At 39.0% G+C, this 18,147-nt stretch overlaps 2 protein-coding genes across 2 annotated transcripts in view; both read left to right on the top strand.

The window, feature by feature from the left end:
- The window catches only part of CAPRIN1 (cell cycle associated protein 1), a 36,251-nt gene extending 26,578 nt beyond the window's left edge, over window positions 1-9,673 (top strand). Inside the window, exons 16-19 of the mRNA XM_065944782.1 lie at window positions 3,600-3,794; window positions 4,284-4,387; window positions 4,757-4,820; window positions 6,340-9,673. Of these exons, the coding sequence (XP_065800854.1) occupies window positions 3,600-3,794; window positions 4,284-4,387; window positions 4,757-4,820; window positions 6,340-6,404 (428 nt within the window). The 3' untranslated portion in view covers window positions 6,405-9,673. The remainder of the gene's footprint in view (window positions 1-3,599; window positions 3,795-4,283; window positions 4,388-4,756; window positions 4,821-6,339) is intronic.
- An 847-nt stretch (window positions 9,674-10,520) lies between these two features.
- Window positions 10,521-18,147, top strand: part of NAT10 (N-acetyltransferase 10) — a 42,275-nt gene continuing 34,648 nt past the window's right edge. The window contains exons 1-3 of the mRNA XM_065944781.1: window positions 10,521-12,566; window positions 15,097-15,219; window positions 15,562-15,653. Of these exons, the coding sequence (XP_065800853.1) occupies window positions 15,112-15,219; window positions 15,562-15,653 (200 nt within the window). The 5' untranslated portion in view covers window positions 10,521-12,566; window positions 15,097-15,111. The remainder of the gene's footprint in view (window positions 12,567-15,096; window positions 15,220-15,561; window positions 15,654-18,147) is intronic.

Raw genomic sequence — 18,147 nt, 5'->3', positions numbered from 1 at the left:
CTTTGGTTTTAATTGCTAATTAATTGAAGCCTGGTAGCATGATATCTGGCATCAAGTCAGTTATACAAAGTTAAGCAGTAAAGGCATGGTGAGGCTACATTTAGTAGACTAGGTTAAAACAAAGTCCTTGCCAGCAAATAAGGTCATAACTTGGCCAGTTCCCATATCTCTCACAATAGTAGGTTTCCTAATATTTGTAAGACATAAATATATTTTTTTAGGTCTTTGGTTATTAAATTCAAATAATTAGAGATTTAATTAGAAACCCACCACAGACTAGTAAACTTGACTGATGTGAATAACTCTCTTAATTGTCTGATTCTTGACAGACTTGGGTCAACAATAATTTTTCTTACATATCGCTATGGTAGTTAGCATCACTAATCAGTAGAGTTTGAATCAACCATAGTCTGATAGAAATTTGGCAGTTACGCAATCTATGCTTCTGAATGATAAAATTGGACTTCTCATTCTCAGGCTCCTTTAATTATTCAGTGCCACATAAAGGCATACCTTGAGGAGATTGCAGGTTTGGTTCCAGACCACTGCAATAAAGCAAATACCTCAATAAAGTGAGTCATGTGAATGTTTTGGTCTCCTAGTACATATAAAAATTCTCTTAACACCATACTATAGTCTATTAAGTGTGCAGTAATAGCATCATGCCTAAAAAAACAGTGTACATGCCTTAATTAAAAAATACTTTATTGTCCCAGAATGCTAACCATCCTCCAAGACCTCACTTGAGTTATAACAGCAAGGATTGTTGACTGCAGATCACCATAACTTATCTAAGAGTGAAACAGTTTAAAATATTACGAGAATTACCAATATGTGATTTATCATATTGATAAATTGATTTATCATTTGATTTGGTTAGTTTTACCTTTTGTGCCAATTGAGTTCAAGCTATCTTATATTCTCCTCAACTTCACTAATTGACTATGAAGCATTGGTGCTAGATAATCTTTTTTTTACCATGTCAAAATATGTTATTAATGAAAATTGACTTCAAAACATTTACAGATATTTTCAATAAAAAATAAATCAGCCCATATGCTTTGCTCAAATACAGCCACACTACCACTTCAATCTAGGCTGCCATCAACTCTTATCTAGAATATTGCAACTCTCTTCCTTGACTCTTCCTTTACGTTAGCCCAGTCTGTTTTCCACACAGTAGCTAGAGTGATTCTAAAATGTAAATCAGATGTCTCTCTTCCTCTCTTCCTCAGATCCTCCGAGTGACTTTCATTTATGTTTAGAAAAGAAACGCAGTCTTTACCTTAGTTTACGAGATCCATGATCTAGCCCCCTACCTTGATCCTGTTGTATGTCCTGTTTTCTTTATCATGTGCCCAAACAGTCACAGACACAAATTCTCTTCTTTCTTTAATGTAAAGAAAAAGTCCTTTATGCTTTGTTTTCTTTTTGCTTGAAACTTTCTTTCACTGGTGTTTGCATAGCTTGCTTTGTGACTTTTAAGCCTGTGCTCAGATACTAACTACCTCACAGAGACCTACTTGCCTTCATTGCCTTGTCCAAATATAAAGTGCTTACTTTAGTCATTCACTTAGCCTACTTGGTGTTTTCCTTAATCTCTTATTACCTGAAACAACATAGATGTTTTCACTTGTATGTATATTTTATTAACTTATTATTTCCTGCTATTAAAAGTTCCTTATGGGCAAGGATTATGTGTTGGAAACTATCTCATCCCTTGTGTCTAGGACCTGGTTTGGCATGTTGACGGTGTTAAACGATACTTGTTGAATAAGTCAGTGTATCCCATTAGAAGTTTTTTGTTTTTTAATATTTATTTGGCCACACCAGGTCTTAGCTGTGGCATGTGGATCTTTAGTGGCAACATGTTGGATCCATTTCCCTGACCAGGGGTTGAACCCTGGCCCCCAACATTTGGAGCATGGTGTCTTAGCCATTGGACCACCAGGAAAGTCCCCCATCATTGCAGAAGTTTTGAATTAGTATCTCATCAGGAACCATGTGAAAAAAAGATCTGCAAGGATATTTGATTTTTTTTAATGGACTAAAAGTGCATGCTTATGCTTTATGTGTACTTAACTAGGACCTTTAAAGATCACACTTTAATTGTTCTGCTTTGAGTTACTTGCAGTGAGATTTGACCAAGGATAATACAGTTCTTAGAAAAAAAGTCAAAAATTCACTTTTTCTGACCATTTTCTACTTGCGTATGAATGAATCTTTTTATTTAAAAAAAAAAAAATTTTTGGCCACACCATATGGCATGGCGGGATCTTAGTTCCCCCACTCTAGGGGTCAAACCTGTGTCCTAACCACTGGATCGCCAGGGAATTTCCTGAGTGAATCTTTACAGATAGAAAATGTTACTGGTACTTGTGACAGTTGCTTTATAATTATGTTTTGAGAATATAGTAAAAGGTAATTTATGTAGAAAGATCACAGTGTGCTTAGTGTATTTGATCCATTACATAGTTCAAAAAAGAGCCTTTTCTTACTAGGCATTCTCTAGTTTTTTCGTTACAAAATAGCATTCTAAGAACTCATAAACATGATGGATTTCTTGAAGATACAAAGTAGTCAAGACTCACACTACCTTTTCTCTCTGCCCAAACATAAAAGATTTGGGCTGCCTGGAGGCTGCTGACTGTTTTTCTTCCTGGAGTATGGGCCTTCCTTTGGTCTATACCTTCCTTATCTCACAAAGTTACTGTTAGCATTGTTTTTTCTCTTCTGTGAATTATGAACATTGGGGTAATACCAGGAATGTACCTTGCTATTTTATTTTTGAAGGTTTCTAGATTTTAGGCTTCTCCCCATTGTGGAAGGAGGCGGGATCTAAGGTATAATAGTATGGACCTTGTAGAACCTTCACTTCCGGGGGTTAAGTGCCAGTGTGAGTACTATTTAATTCTTTTCTAAATTGGCTGTGCATTAAAAATACTTGAAATGTACTCAAGTATTATGACAAGGTATATGTTGAAGGCCTCTGCTGATTTATTTATACTCTGCTGAGTATAGCTGCTTACTTAGCTATGGGAAGGTATGGTTTTGTATGTTTTAACAAATATCAAGGGAAATTTAGAGGAATAAGAAAACCAGCAATGGGAGGTTTATAATGAAAAGAAATAATTAAATGGTACAGAATCTTAAATATTTCATTACATAAAATCTTTTGATTATTGTAGGTCACTTGTGCTACACAGAGGTGCTTCTCAGAAGATGTTTAAATAATACAGCCTTTCAAGTCATTTGGAAGGATAGAATGGTGTGCTTTCACACCATGTGTGCTCTCAGAGATTTGGAATTATTGTTGGAGAACTTCATTCTCTTAGCACGACTGAAGTGATTTAGCAGCAGCAGCAGTACAGGGGTAGGAGCAAGACAGGGATTTCATTAATGTGCAGTTTTCTCTGTTATTAATATGAAAATTTAAGGACAGAATTAAACTTTGAGGAGACTGTGTAAGACATTTCTTTTTTTTTTTTTTTTAAGACATTTCTTAAGCGAGAAAGCATATAGAAATCAGGCAAATTGTAATGAGCTCTGTGTGTGTGTGTATACACATGTATATATGTATTTTTCTCTTTCTGTTATAGTGGTTGGCACTTACCATGGTTCCCAGGACCAGCCCCATCAAGTGACTGGTAACCACCAGCAGCCTCCTCAGCAGAACACTGGCTTTCCACGTAGCAGTCAGCCCTATTACAACAGTCGTGGCGTGTCTCGTGGGGGTTCCCGTGGTGCTCGAGGCTTGATGAATGGATACAGAGGACCTGCTAATGGATTCAGAGGTAAAGACAAAGACCCCCGAAAGAAAGTTCATGTTCTTTTCTGATTTGCACAGTATATAGAAATATGTCATGTTTTTAATGAAAAAATTGTATCTCTCTGCATTAGCTTCATTTGTACAGTGTAAACTTTTTTTTTTTTTAAATGTGTTGATAAGAGTTATTTAAATCGGCAGAATTGGGACTGAGTATTTTGTATGTGTTAAACCCATATCTGCCACTGTCCTGTAAAGGATAGTGCTTTCTATAAATTATGAGGCCTTATGGAGATTTGTTGTTTTCTGTGTGTATGTATGCAAGGATGGGTAACTATTTCATCTTCTAAGGCAATAGAGACAAATTAGATCAGGATAAGAAATTAGAAATTAGTTTGAATAACTACCATGGCTTACAGTTTTTCAGTTCTTCCTTGGTCAGTAGTGAGAAGGTAGAAACTCCTTAAGAAGATAACGAAAAAAAATTCTATTTTTTTCTTCTTGTCCTACCTTTTAGGAGGGTATGATGGTTACCGCCCTTCGTTCTCTACTAACACTGCAAACAGTGGTTATACACAATCTCAGTTCAGTGCTCCCCGGGACTACTCTGGCTATCAGCGGGTAGGTGAAACTGTTTAAAAATAGAAACCTGACCTAAGTTTCGCAATGAAAGGGACTAATGTAGTTGCTTGACGAACTAGAGTAAGTAATTTGGGGCTAATTTTGAACCTCTGTACAAGATACCTCTTTGTGGAGAATGATGACTTTTGCTTTTCTTAGCACTCAGTGTAGGGATTCATTTAATAGCGTTTGATAAACAATGATTTTTATGAGCAAAGAAGTGTATCTCACTTCTTTGTATGTGTATGTGTATGCTATGTTTAAATGTCTAAAAGAATAACAAAGAATTTTGTATTCTATAAAAGACTGTAAGAATAGAGTAAGCATTAAAAATTACTTTTCTTCAGTACTAACGAGCTTGTCTTTTAGGATGGATATCAGCAGAATTTCAAGCGAGGCTCTGGGCAGAGTGGACCACGGGGAGCCCCACGAGGTAATATTTTGTGGTGGTGATCCTAGCTCCTAAGTGGAGCTTCTGTTCTGGCCTTGGAAGAGCTGTTCATAGTCTGCATGTAGGTTACATGTTAGGAATACATTTATCATTTCCAGAGTTGTTGCTAGGGATTAAATGAAATGCTCTGTTTCTAAAACTTATCTTGAACCCAAATTTAGTTTTTTGAATGATTATCCCTGTTACTATATAAACTGTCTTGAAAACTAGAACATTTCTCCTCCTCAGAAAGTGTTTTTCCAACTGCAAATTATTTTTCAGGTCCTAAAACCTGCTAAATGTTTTTAGGAAGTACTTACTGAAACATTTTTGTAAGACATTTTTGGAATGAGATTGAACATTTATATAAATTTATTATTCCTCTTTCATTTTTGAAACATGCTTATTATATTTTAGGGCCAGAAACCCTTTAATGGCCGGATAAGCCATAGTTACATTTAGAGAACCATTTAGAAGTGATAGAAAATTGAAATTTTGGACCACTGTTATGGATATAAATGTCATTATTTCTGACTTTTAAACAAATTCTCCAAATTCATAACCAACTTGCAGAACTATACTTAAAAATTACAGGTTTTAAGAGTTTTTTGTTTTGTCTCTTAATATAGGAAAACTACTTCCTATTTGGGTAGAAAGTCAATCTCTGTAACAATTAGAGGTAGCATTTCATATGATCTGAAGTTCTAAATGGTTCTCCAATTTGAGGGAAGTTGAATTGATTTCCTCTAGATGTTGGCCATAATATGTATACAAATGTATATTAAGGAGGAATTACAAAATTCTTTAATTTCAATGCTAGTAGAAACTGGCCAGCAAAAAAGGTGCATTTTTTTTTTAAATTATGGATCACTTGGGAATTACTGACTTGAAGTATCAAAGGATATTTGCATGTGAATGTGGGTTATGTTCTTTCTCACCTTGTAGCATATTCAATGAAAGTTGAGTTGACTGGTAGCTAAAAATCTGTTTTAACAGCATGTAAAAAGTTACTTTATCTGTTACAAGTCATTATACAATTTTGAATGTTATGTAGTTTCTTTATAACAGTTTAGGTAATAAGGTCTGTTTTTCATTCTGGTGCTTTTATTAATTTTGATAGTATGATGTTACTACTGAAATGTAAGCTAGAGTGTACACTAGAATGTAAGCTCCATGAGAGCAGGTACTTTGTCTGTCTTTACTGCTGTATCTATTTCCAACGCCTGATGACAGTGCCTGGCACATAGTAGGCACTCAATAAATACTTGTTGAATGAATGAATGAATGAGTACTGGTGGAATACTCCATTAGCTCTACTCTTCTTTTAACTAGAGAACATGAGCAAATTTGCGCATGACAACTTCCAGGACAGGTGAAACTTGAACACTGAAGAATTGACCTCTTAAACCTTATAATGTGGTGACAAGCTGCCCACATGCTTCTTGACTTCAGATGAAAATCTGCTTGAAGGCAAAACAAATAATATTTGAAAGAAAAACCAAATGCCATTTTTGTCTTCTAGGTCGTGGAGGGCCCCCAAGACCCAACAGAGGGATGCCGCAAATGAACACTCAGCAAGTGAATTAATCTGATTCACAGGATTATGTTTAATCGCCAAAAACACACTGGCCAGTGTACCATAATATGTTACCAGAAGAGTTATTATCTTATTTGTTCTCCCTTTCAGGAAACTTATTGTAAAGGGACTGTTTTCATCCCATAAAGACAGGACTACAATTGTCAGCTTTATATTACCTGGATATGGAAGGAAACTATTTTTACTCTGCATGTTCTGTCCTAAGCGTCATCTTGAGCCTTGCACATGATACTCAGATTCCTCACCCTTGCTTAGGAGTAAAACACATTATACTTTAATAGGGTGATATCTCCATAGTTATATGAAGTGGCTTGGATAAAGCAAGATTGACTTCTGACATTGGATAAAATCTACAAATCAGCCCTAGAGTCATTCAATGGTAACTGACAAAACTAAAATATTTCCCTTGAAAGGAAGATGGAAGGAGTGGAGTGTGGTTCGGCAGAACAAATGCATTTCACACCTTTTCCAGTTAAATTGGAGCACTGAACATTTAGATGCATACCAAATTATGCATGGGCCCTTAATCACACATACAAGGCTGGGTACCAGCCTTAGGCTTTGACACGGCACTATTCATCCTCTGGCCAGAAGACTGTGGTTTAAGACACATGTAAATTGCTTTTTAACAGCTGATACTGTATAAGACAAAGCCAAAATGCAAAACTAGGCTTTGATTGGCACTTTTTGAAAAATATGCAACAATTAAGGGATATAATCTGGATGGCCGCTTCTGTACTTAATGTGAAATATTTAGATACCTTTTGAACACTTAACAGTTTCTTTGACAATGACTTTTGTAAGGAGTGGTAGTATATATCATTCCTTATGGCGTACATTGTCTGTCACTAATCCTTGGATCTTGCTGTATTGTCACCTAAATTGGTACAGGTACTGATGAAAATCTAATGGATAATCGTAACACTCTTGGTCACATGTTTTTCCTGCAGCCTGAAAGTTTTTAAAAGAAAAAGACATCAAATGCCTGCTGCTGCCACCCTTTTAAATTGCTATCTTTTGAAAAGCACCAGTATGTGTTTTAGATTGATTTCCCTATTTTAGGGAAATGACAGTCAATAGTTTCACTTCTGATGGTATAAGCAAACAAATAAAACATGTTTATAAAAGTTGTATCTTGAAACACTGGTGTTCAACAGTTAGCAGCTTATATGTGGTTCATCCCATGCAGTTTAGTGTTACAAATTTTATGGTTATCTCCAGCAGCTATTTCTACAGTACTTGCACTTATCTTTTGTCTAACCCTAACTGAATTATCTGTTTCACATGGAGGTATTTATATTCAAAGTGGTGATTCCCTCCCATAGATGTATAGGGAGAGTCCCAAGTCTGATGATGATGGACAGTTTAGTAATTTATGTACGATGTTGAAATTTGTGCTAGCAGTTGGAGCACTAGTTCTGTGTGCCTATGAATTTAATGCTGCTTGTTGTATCCCACTTTGACTTCATGGGGAATTAATCCCACCTTACATTAAGCAAAGGCTACTAAGTTAATGGTATTTTCTGTGCAGAAATTGAATTTAGTTTTCAGCCTTTAGCTAAAGACTTTTTCCAGTAGGTGCTCAGCTACTTAAACCCATAAAACTATTCTCAAACATTCATCATTAGACAACTGGAGTTTTTGCTGGTTTTGTAACCTTCTAAAATGGATAGGCAATTGAACATTCCACATTCAAAAGTTTTGTAGGGTGGTGGGGAAGGGGGGAAACTTCAATGTTTATTTTAAAATAAAAGAAGTTCTTGACTTTTCTCATGTGTGGTTGTGGTACATCATATTGGAAAGGTTATCGGTTTACTTTTGCAAATAAGTATTTCTACTGCTAGCACCTCCCCTTGTGTGCTTTAAATGACATCTGCCTGGGATGTACCACAACCATATGTTTGCTTTATTTTAGGTGGATAGATAAAATATTTGTGGTTTACTGGGTAATCCCTAGATGATGTGTGCTTACAGTCTTTCTATATATAAAACTAACTTTGCTATCTGTGTAGAAAATTTCATGACATTTAACGTCAAAATTGAAATAAGTTCTTTATACAGTGATCTCTATGAATCAGTTCAGAGATGGGATGGGGGAGAAATGCTTTCTAGGTTTCAAACTTCTATGCATTAGTACAGATGTCATGAATGTGTAAAGGTATTAGTAGGTTTATTATTTCTATGTATGTTTTTAAAAGAATTGTTTGTTCTTTTTGACATATTATACCTTTTTTTTGGCATTCTACCATTGTAGTCTAAATCTAAAACTTTTATGCCTCAATTCAGACTATATTTTTTAAAGGAACACCTCGCTATGGGGCAGAGGACTTTTTAAAAAGTCCCATTAAGATCTGAGTCTTGGTACTAAGTGTTCTGTATAATTTGTGCTTGTCCTCCCTGCAGGAGGCCTTGCGTGGGCAAATGCATATTCTAGCAGAGTTGAAAAGAGATGGTTGTCACATGTGGCATTGTGGCTTGGTATAGCAAGATGCCATATATAAAGTACTTTCATTTAAATGCACAGTATCAATCATCTCATGTGGATGAGACTTCTGTTTTAAAGCTTTAAGGTACAGTGTCATTGATTACCTTGGCTAGGGCAGTTTTATTTTCAGATCTTAATATCCCTAAAGAATATTATTGAAAGAGGTTTTCTGATCATCGTTCTTGTAATATTAAAACAAAACCTGTTAAGTATTTTTAATCAGCTAGCTTCTGCTGTTCTTTAACCTCCTATGTATATATATGACTCCGTGATGTGGGAGACGTCACTTAGAGACATGAGAATGTGTATTTATTCTCAGAAGGTTAATTAACAGATGTTCTGTTAACAAGCAGTTCATAAAATGTAGAAAGTAGTTGAGTATTCAGCCTCCTAAATGTCTTAGGAGATTTATATTGTTCATTATATTTTCAATAATATATCTTAGGGGGAATGGGATACAGGTAAGCACAAAGTTAAAACCCATCATTTCATCTTTTAAGTTTCTGAAGTTCATCTCATTTGAGTTCTTATTAAGCACTCTTTGAAGTTTTATTGACTGTAAGTTATGTTAAAAAAAAAAATCAGTATTGCTCTTAAGCTTATCCCTTCTAAAGAGTTAATGGGGGGAGGGAAAACCCTCAGGAATATGAAAATAATTTGTTAAGGCTCATTCTATACCCTTTCCCATTTTGAATTCTACAAAAATACTGGAAAAGACTAGTGAATGTTTTAAAATTACATTAGATTAAATCATATTAAAACCTGATACCTTAATTGTTCTTGAGTGAAGTTTGCTTTAGTTGTTTATACCACTGAGCAAAGCTCTAAGTGAAGAAGTGCTGCTTGTGAGAAGAGAGGAAAAACCTTAAATTTGTTAGTCTCACCTTATTAGACTACTACAATTCTTCTCAGTTGGGATCTTTATACCTTAATCAGCGGTTCTGAAGCCTAATCCAGTCTCATGCAGAAGACTGGCTCCTTGAGTATGTAAGTAGTGAAAGATAACCTGATTCAGTGAAGGCAATAAGTGTTCTTTTTAGTACTGGTTTTCTGCAAGTACTGTATTTAGATTAGGGAGTCACTGTATTAAGTCAGTACACCAAAGCTTCATTTAGCAAATTTGGGTCTTCTTTGCCAGGTCACCATTCCAAGCACTAAGCATTCAGTGGTGACAGAATCACTGGTTGCTGCTCTCATCAGTCTGATCAAAGATGTTGATGTGATACTAAAATACAGCAAAAGCCATGATGCAGCAACATAGTTGATGATAGATATTAAGGCTGTGATAGGATATGGCCTAGTCAAAATGATCAGGAAAGACATTTTTGATGTGAATAGTTAAGACTTGAAGGATAAGAAGTAGTAAACTGGTAAAGAACGGGAGAGAACTGCATGTCCAAGTCAAATCTCCAGTGACTGAGAAACTGACTCGAGTGAAAGTATAGATATTATAGAGCTAGAGAGAGGCTGAAGCAACAGGTAAGGACTACCAAGAACAGCTTTGTAGTTTTATTCCATGGTAAGTTTTGTCTCTTAAGAGTTGGAAACTGGTAAGTTTTAAGCTGTGTGTATAGTGGTTGGGATTGGGGGAGGAGAGGATGGTGGGTCACCTAGTAAAATTGTCATTTAATAACATTCAATGCAGGGGGTTCCCTGACAGTCCAGTGGCAAAAGCAAAAACAACAGTGTTGAGAGCAAAAATAATATGGTGCAAGAGATGACTATTGGTGTAACCCATGTAAGAAATGATTACAACATAAAGTGCAGGGTGGTTGTGAATGGGTTCTACACATTTCTATCTGGCCAATGCTCAGTTATCCTTTACTGAGTTTTCCAGGACTTGGTTGCAGACTTCATCCTTGGCTAACATTCTTCCCTAGTTGATCTTAACCAATCCCGTGACTGACTATGGTCATCATTTTAGTCACTCAGAAGCGTTTCTAGGTCCCAGACTCCCCCAAACACACGCAAACTTGATTTGAATGTCATGAGTATTTCAGATTTATCTTCATGAATGTATATCCGGTTGCTCAGGGCATATACCTTGGATATCATTGGTTTCCTTTCATACCTTGTATCTATAGTCCTTAAGCAAATGCATATGATTCTACCTTAAAAATACATCCTAAGTCAGCCAGCACTTGTGACCACCACCACTCTCAGAACAGGCAGCAGTAGCTTATGGTGGTTCTGTTTCTAGTCTTGCTCTCCTGCAGTATAGTTTTCTTGCATAGCAGTCAGATTGAGCCTTAGAGGGCAAGTCAGATTTTGTCACTTCTTGTTATTCAGACTCCAGTGGTTTCTGTAGAAACCACACCACACCTAGAATCTTAAATCTGGCCCATATGCCCTTCAAATATCAGGCCTAATTTCCTACGGTTTTCTCTCTTGCTTACTGTACTCTGGCCACACTGGATGCTTTGATGAGACTTTCATCATCCTGGAAACTTCATGTGTGGAGAGCTTAACACTCAACTGTTAAAAAGAATGTTAAGGCTCATTCTTTGTAAATTAAGGTCTGCTCCAGGTCACCATTTGACAGTCCTTCCATGTTTTCTATGTTCATTAGTTTTTACTCACTGGATACTTTTCTGAACACCTTGTTCTACATAGACTGTTAAACTTCAAGAGGGATAGGAAAACTTTGGTCACTTTATCTCCTCTAGCATATTGACATTTTGTTGAGGGAATTATGAAATGGATGTTGGACCACATGGATGGTGCCAATTAGGTTTGTAGCTACAGAATTACATTTTGATTTGACGAAGGAGTTTAAGGTAGAAAGGGAAATGAGTTTGATAGAGGCATCCGAGAAAAGCAGTTAGAATGTGTTAAATTCAACGTTCTGGTCCCCAAATTCATGACTATATGTGGCCTTTTAAGTCAACTGCTTGACAGTTCGCTTAGGAGTGGGGTCGAAGAAAGTGACCAAACAGAGCAGAACCCCAGAGCTGGTTTTCCATAAGAACTCCAGCATTTGACAGCCAGGTACGTGTCTGAAGAGCCTGCGAAGTACAGCGGCAATAATAGTGGATAGAAAACCTACGGAATCCCAGACAAATAAGTCTACGAGGTCATGACTGAGGATGAGGAGGGTCAAGTGAGCTGAATGAGAAAGATCTTATTGAGTTTCCCTATCTTGTCACATGACGTTATTTAAAAATAAGGACTCAAAATTATGCACACATCTTGGGAGCCAGTCATCTCGCATAACCAGGCTAACACTCAAAACCCGGACCTGTCTGGGCACCTGAGTTAGCCGCACGCAGGGATAGGCCATGCGGGTGCGAACATCTACTTATTCTGCCCTCCGTAGCCACGGTATCTTAATTCTGACCTGAAGAGGCAAACGACACCCGGCACCACTGCTACAGCCCGCAGAGACAAACGTACATCCTTGGTGGCTATGGCTCCGCCCCGCGGGCTCTGAGGTCATCACTCAGCGACCGGGTTGAAAAGGTCCCTTCTCGCCGTCGCCCCTCCGTTAGTGCGCCGGCGCACGCCCCGCCTTTAAGCGCCCGAGCGAGACGCGCGTCGCGGAGGGGTGATCTGTGAGAGCCGGCTGCCAGGCATCCGTTAGGCTGCGCCCGCCTCTTCCGCAAAAGTTCGGTGTCTCCACGTGCTTCCGCTTTGCTGCTGACTGTAGTCCGCCGGGCTCCGGGCGCAGGTATCTTCCACGGGATGGCTGGGGGCGGGTGCCAAGATCGGTGTCGGCGTCCTTCTGGGGCCCAGATGAGACTGGCTCCAGGGCGAAGGCTTTGCATTTGTGCTGGTGCCCGACACATGACGACTGCCGCTCCATCACGACTGCCTCCTCATCCGCGTGCTCCTAGATGACAGGACCCTCTGCTTCTAAGCGCTCTTGCGGGTTGTGTGACTTGATAGCTTCCCTCTAGGGGCTCTAGTTGGGGTGGGATGGGGTGGATCGAGTGGGTGAGTGACAACACTTTTGCTTTCCGCGGAGCTTGTTCAGCACCTGGCATTGAACAGAGACAGTCTCATTTCATCCAGATCCTCCCAGGCTAGTTGCTACATCACTATACTCCGTATTCAGCAGGAACACTCAGTACTTTACTTTGTTTATCAGTGCACCTAGAATGATGCCTGGCGCATAGATAATATGTATATTTGTTTGAGTAATAGATGAATACTGAAAAATAACTATTTTTCTCTGCCATCAAGGCCTTCCTCATCCACTAAACCTTCCTTGGCAACTGCAGCCCACAGTAATCTCAGACTTTCACCTGTCTGTAACAATTAAGTTTTACATCTAATTTTATCTGTCTTTAGGCAAGATTGTCCCTCATTTCTTTCTCTTAAATATTTTCTCTAAGGAAAATGACAACTCTTTGAAGTCAGGACTTTATTTGGTACTACTTCGGGGACTCACAGTAATTAGAACAAAAAGCAATAATTAGCTGTTGGTTGGTGGTGGGGTTTTTTTGTGGCCGACAACTGAGCTCACAAGCTGGTTGGTGACCTGGAAACAGTTCAGACTTTGAAATCAGGAGGGCACCTGAATGTGAATCATGTTTCCCATCATTTTTCTTCCTTGGTGGTATTTGAGTATTTATACTGGGTTCTTTCCTTATAAAATAAGAGCCATTGGTTGTGACATAGTATTTTACAGTAAGAAAGAACTGCTAAAATCCATGTTTGGATTGAGAGTTTAGGAAGACAATACAGGGTTAAGTTTCAGTTAATGAGCTTTGTGTGTAGAATCCAGCTAGCACTGGAGTATCTTAAGTAACATGTCGTTTCTATTTTTACATTGTAGAAGCATAATTGATATTTCTGGTGTTTATTGGTGTATCTATTATGATAATGATGCAATGTTCTATCATTTGTAATCACGATAACTTGAAATCTCTTTGTACAGGCTTAGGTATAGTTTTCTTTCCCTTGAGGAAGCAATTGTACACATGCCATCATAGTTATATTCATTGATTTCTTCTTCTGGTTTTGTTAGTAATATATGTGAATTAGGAAAAAAAAAAACCAACCCAAACTCCCCAAAACAAAATAACAAAATAAGAATCACCCATTATCTCACTGTGCTTTAATAAGTGCATTTCAGTTTTTTAAAAAATAGATGTGTATATAATGTATATACATATACATATATTGCTGTGTTATCCTCTAATAAGCATCTATATTCATATCCTTAGATAAATCTTGAAAGTGATTTTGAGCAAATATTTTTGAAAACCTCCTTATTTTCCCATGGATATATCATAGATTTTAATTAATTTTTTTTTAAACATTGTTTCTGATATTTAAAAAACTCCTCCAGAGGGGTGTGAATTATAGCTTTCCATGCCTTATGGGAACATTTTCTTCACCTTTCAAGCCTAAGTGAAGTGAAATTTGCTCAGTCATGTCCAATTCTTTGTCCAATTCTTTGGACTGTACAGTCCATGGAATTCTCTAGGTCAGAATACTGTAGTGGGTAGCCTTTCCCTTCTGCAGGGGATCTTCCCAACCCAGGGATCAAACTCAGGGATCAAACTCAGGTCTCCTGCATTGCAGGTGGATTCTTTACCAGCTGAGCCACATGGGAAGTCCAAGAATACTGGAGTGGGTAGCCTAACCCTCTAGCGGATCTTCCTGACCCAGGAATTGAACCGGGGTCTCCTGCATTGCAGGAAGATACTTTACCTACTGAGCTATCAGGGAAGCCCAAGGGGGCATACCCTGGGTCAACTATTTGATAATGTTTTTAAGCTAAATCTTAACTGGCTTATTATTAAGACTCTTACCAAAACAGCTGTTTGAAAACAAGGTTATCAAAATGTCCTTAGCATTGTAATTAAGATTAAAAAGCATGAAAATGTACAAAAGATACATAGCAAAGTCACACAGTTCTTTTAATCTATACATTTCTTGAGGTATTTTTAGAAGTCCTATTTCCTGAGTTTTTCTTCTTTCATCTCTTTTTGTCTGAGCCTCAGTGATGCTGTGATAGAGTCAGATTACATGTTCGCAGTTACAAACCTGTTTCCGTTCTCAGTTACAAGCCTAAGTTTCCTAATATAAAAAACAAGGCTGATGTCTTCCCTAGGGAGCTGTTGAGGGGTAAATAAAATACTTATAAATGTACGTAGTTCAGCCTGTCCCACAGGAGGCAGCCAGCTAATGGTTTTCACCCAGAGCCTGGATGTTCATGACCAGTCGTGTTTCCTTTCCTTCTGTTTTAGTGATAATTTTCCACCATGCATCGGAAGAAAGTGGATAACCGAATCCGGATTCTCATTGAGAATGGGGTAGCTGAGCGGCAAAGGTCTCTTTTTGTTGTGGTTGGAGATCGAGGGAAGGATCAGGTAAGACCTGGTAAATGCTTCCTGACTTTGTGTCCTGTTCCAGAGAGTCAGCATGTTACGGACCATCTGGGGATTTACACATAATGACATTAAGGTCTCTTTGGTTTTCTTTTAAGTGAAATGCCTCGTGGGAACCTTCCTTTATTTCTTGAAAGTGATGAATACTCAGTATTTAGAGTTATTAGTAGATAGGTTAACAGCTTTTGATACTGAGTACAAGAGTAAGTGTATGTGATCTGGTTTTTAGTCCCATCCTGGGCGCTGCTTGCCTTGTGGTCTTCGGTCTGGCCATCCCAGAGGTCTCTTTTGGCCCTAAGATTCTGTGGCTTTTTTCTTTGGCAGGTAGTCATACTCCATCACATGTTGTCCAAAGCAACTGTGAGAGCTCGGCCTTCGGTGCTGTGGTGCTATAAGAAAGAGCTGGGCTTCAGCAGGTAAGTCGTGCTCCTTTGAGTGTCCCATCCCATTTCCCATCCCTGCTCCTTAGTTAAATGCCAGGAAATGATTCTTTGACCTAGGTTTTAAGGGATTGTTAGTAAAGGTGCTGTCTCTGAGGACACTTCCCAGTAGAGCAAATAATAGAGCTGATGTTCATTCTTCATTCCTGACAATAAATTTCAAAATCTTTTCATGCTTTTTTATGTTCCCAGCCCAATTCCTTGCTTTCTGCATGCCATTTTTCTTCATAGTTTTCTCAGCTGATCGAGCACATCTAATAATGCTGGTTCTACCTGATGCCTAATGCAGCAGTTTTTCTCTTTCTCCTTCTTTTCAGAGCTCTTCTACTAGTCTGCTGTCTGACAATTGACTGGTTTTGTTTTGTTTTGTTTTTAATTGTGGAACTTAAGACATAGTAAATATGAGATCTCTAACACAAACACACTTAGGCACAAATGGAATCTATTGAAGTACAGTTGACCCTTGAACAGTGTGGGTTTTAACTGCAGGACTCCACTTACATGTGGATGTGTTTCCGTAGTAAGCTCTACAGTACTCTGTGGCCTGTGGTTGGTTGAATTCTCTGATACAGGGGAGCTGTGGTTACAGAGGGGCCGACTCTAAGTCAGACATAGGTTAACCCCCAGGTTTTTCAAGGGTCAGCAGTATTCGGGTTAGCTCCTGAAGCCTCCGGGGGTGAGACTTCAGCTTTGCCTTGGGGGTGGCATATAGCCGCAGTGCTGACTCCCTGGTTCCTGCTCTCTCCCTCGTCTTTGCGTCATCCCTCGGGTCTCCTCTGTTCTTTCCCACTTCAGGGCAGCTTTCTGCCTTCTCTGGTTCCCATTGCAGAAATCGCCCCTGAGGTTTACGTGGTTTGGGTTCAACAACACAGAAATCGGTCTTTCTCCCAAATTCTTTTGGAAAGATATCCAGCCCTGGGCCAGAGGAAATGGGGTGGGCCACCTAGTGGGAGCCTGGCAGTTCTACCTACACTCATATGTGGGGAGGAGTTTGGGGTGTGGGGTACTGATCCTTGGCAGATACCCCACTATAGCATCACCTCAGAAATGCTCTCCTTTTACCCTGACTGCCTTCCTAAGCGCTTCCCTCTCTCTGATCTCATCTCCCCCCACAACCCGTTCGCCTGTGTGGTTCTGTCCTTGGGCCTCTTCCCCCTCCACTACCCCCAGAGTAAAGTTTGTCTCTGGGGTGGACTCCGAGGGTGCATCTCCAGCCCTGGCTGCCCTCTGCTCTGGCGAAACCCCCTGCCTCTGCTCCTGCTCCCTCCCCCGCTTGGGGTGCTGCTTCCACCTCTCTGTACTCACCTGCTGAGGTGCTTGCCCCGGGTGCTCCCCTCTCTTCAGGGCCTGCGTCCTGCAGGAAGCTTTTCCTGAGGCCCTCAGACGCAGCGCGTGGCCCCACTGCCCTCTCTGGCCCTTGTCTCTGTACAGTGCTTGGCACCTTACCTTCTCTCTCCCTCAAGATGTGATCGCTTGCCCCCTGGTAAGTGAGTTCATTTAGCGAGGAGGCCTCTCCTGCTTATCTTTATGTTTTCGTATTTTAAAAGGATCTGCTATGTTTTACTAGGTGCTCAGTTACTATTTGTTGACTGTATTGTTAACAGGCTCTAATATTTTAATTTTACTTAAGTACCAAAGGCTAAATTTGATTAGTTCTTATCCTTTGGTCTTTAAGAGACTTGATTCTGCTTTAAAGAAACTAGATTTTGAATTAGATAGTTTTGCCTTTAAAAACATTATAAAAGCTTTATTGTAAGAATATGAAAAATACAGAAAAATCACAAAGGTGAAAGTAAAAAGCACCATATTTTCAATACTTAGGCATTGTTAGCCTTTAGCTGTATATGCAGTATGTATTTTTAAGCCATAATTGGCATATTCTTTCATAATTGGGCAGGTAAGCATTTTTAATACAGATTGCGAATAAGGCCTGTGCCTCTCAGCAGAATTTTAAGTTTCTGGTGCTCTGATTCTCACTGCTATACACTTGGTAAATGTCAGAATGGCAGTTCAGGGTATTCTGGGCAGATTTGCCTTTCAACTTAACCCACCTGATCTCACTTTTTAAAAGATCCCTCCTGTGCCTCTTGTAACTCTCCCAGCCCTGTCTAGATGTGGCAGAACATCAGGTTAAAGCTGATGCTAAGTCATGGGCTGAGGAAGTGGAGGCCCAGGAGGAAGGCCTTGGCCCTACTCTTCAGTTAGAAAACTGTGATTAAATTTTGGTCCACTGTACCCCTTGGTTCTGGAGTTTTCTTGTTCTGTGTTTTCTCTGAAAGAAAGAGTTGAAACTTCCCTGGAGGTCCAGTGGTTAAGACTTTGTCTTCCAGTGCAAGGACTGTGGGTTCAGCCTGTGATCCAGGAGCTAGGATCCCATGTTCCTGGAGGCCAAAAAAGCCAAAATATAAAGCAGAAACAGTATTGTAACCGATCCAGTAAAGACTTTAAAAATGGTCCACAGCAGAAAAAG

Source organism: Muntiacus reevesi, chromosome 9 (assembly GCF_963930625.1).
Source record: "Muntiacus reevesi chromosome 9, mMunRee1.1, whole genome shotgun sequence".
Taxonomy (NCBI): Eukaryota; Metazoa; Chordata; class Mammalia; order Artiodactyla; family Cervidae; genus Muntiacus; species Muntiacus reevesi.
This window is presented reverse-complemented; position numbering and strand designations above follow the sequence as displayed.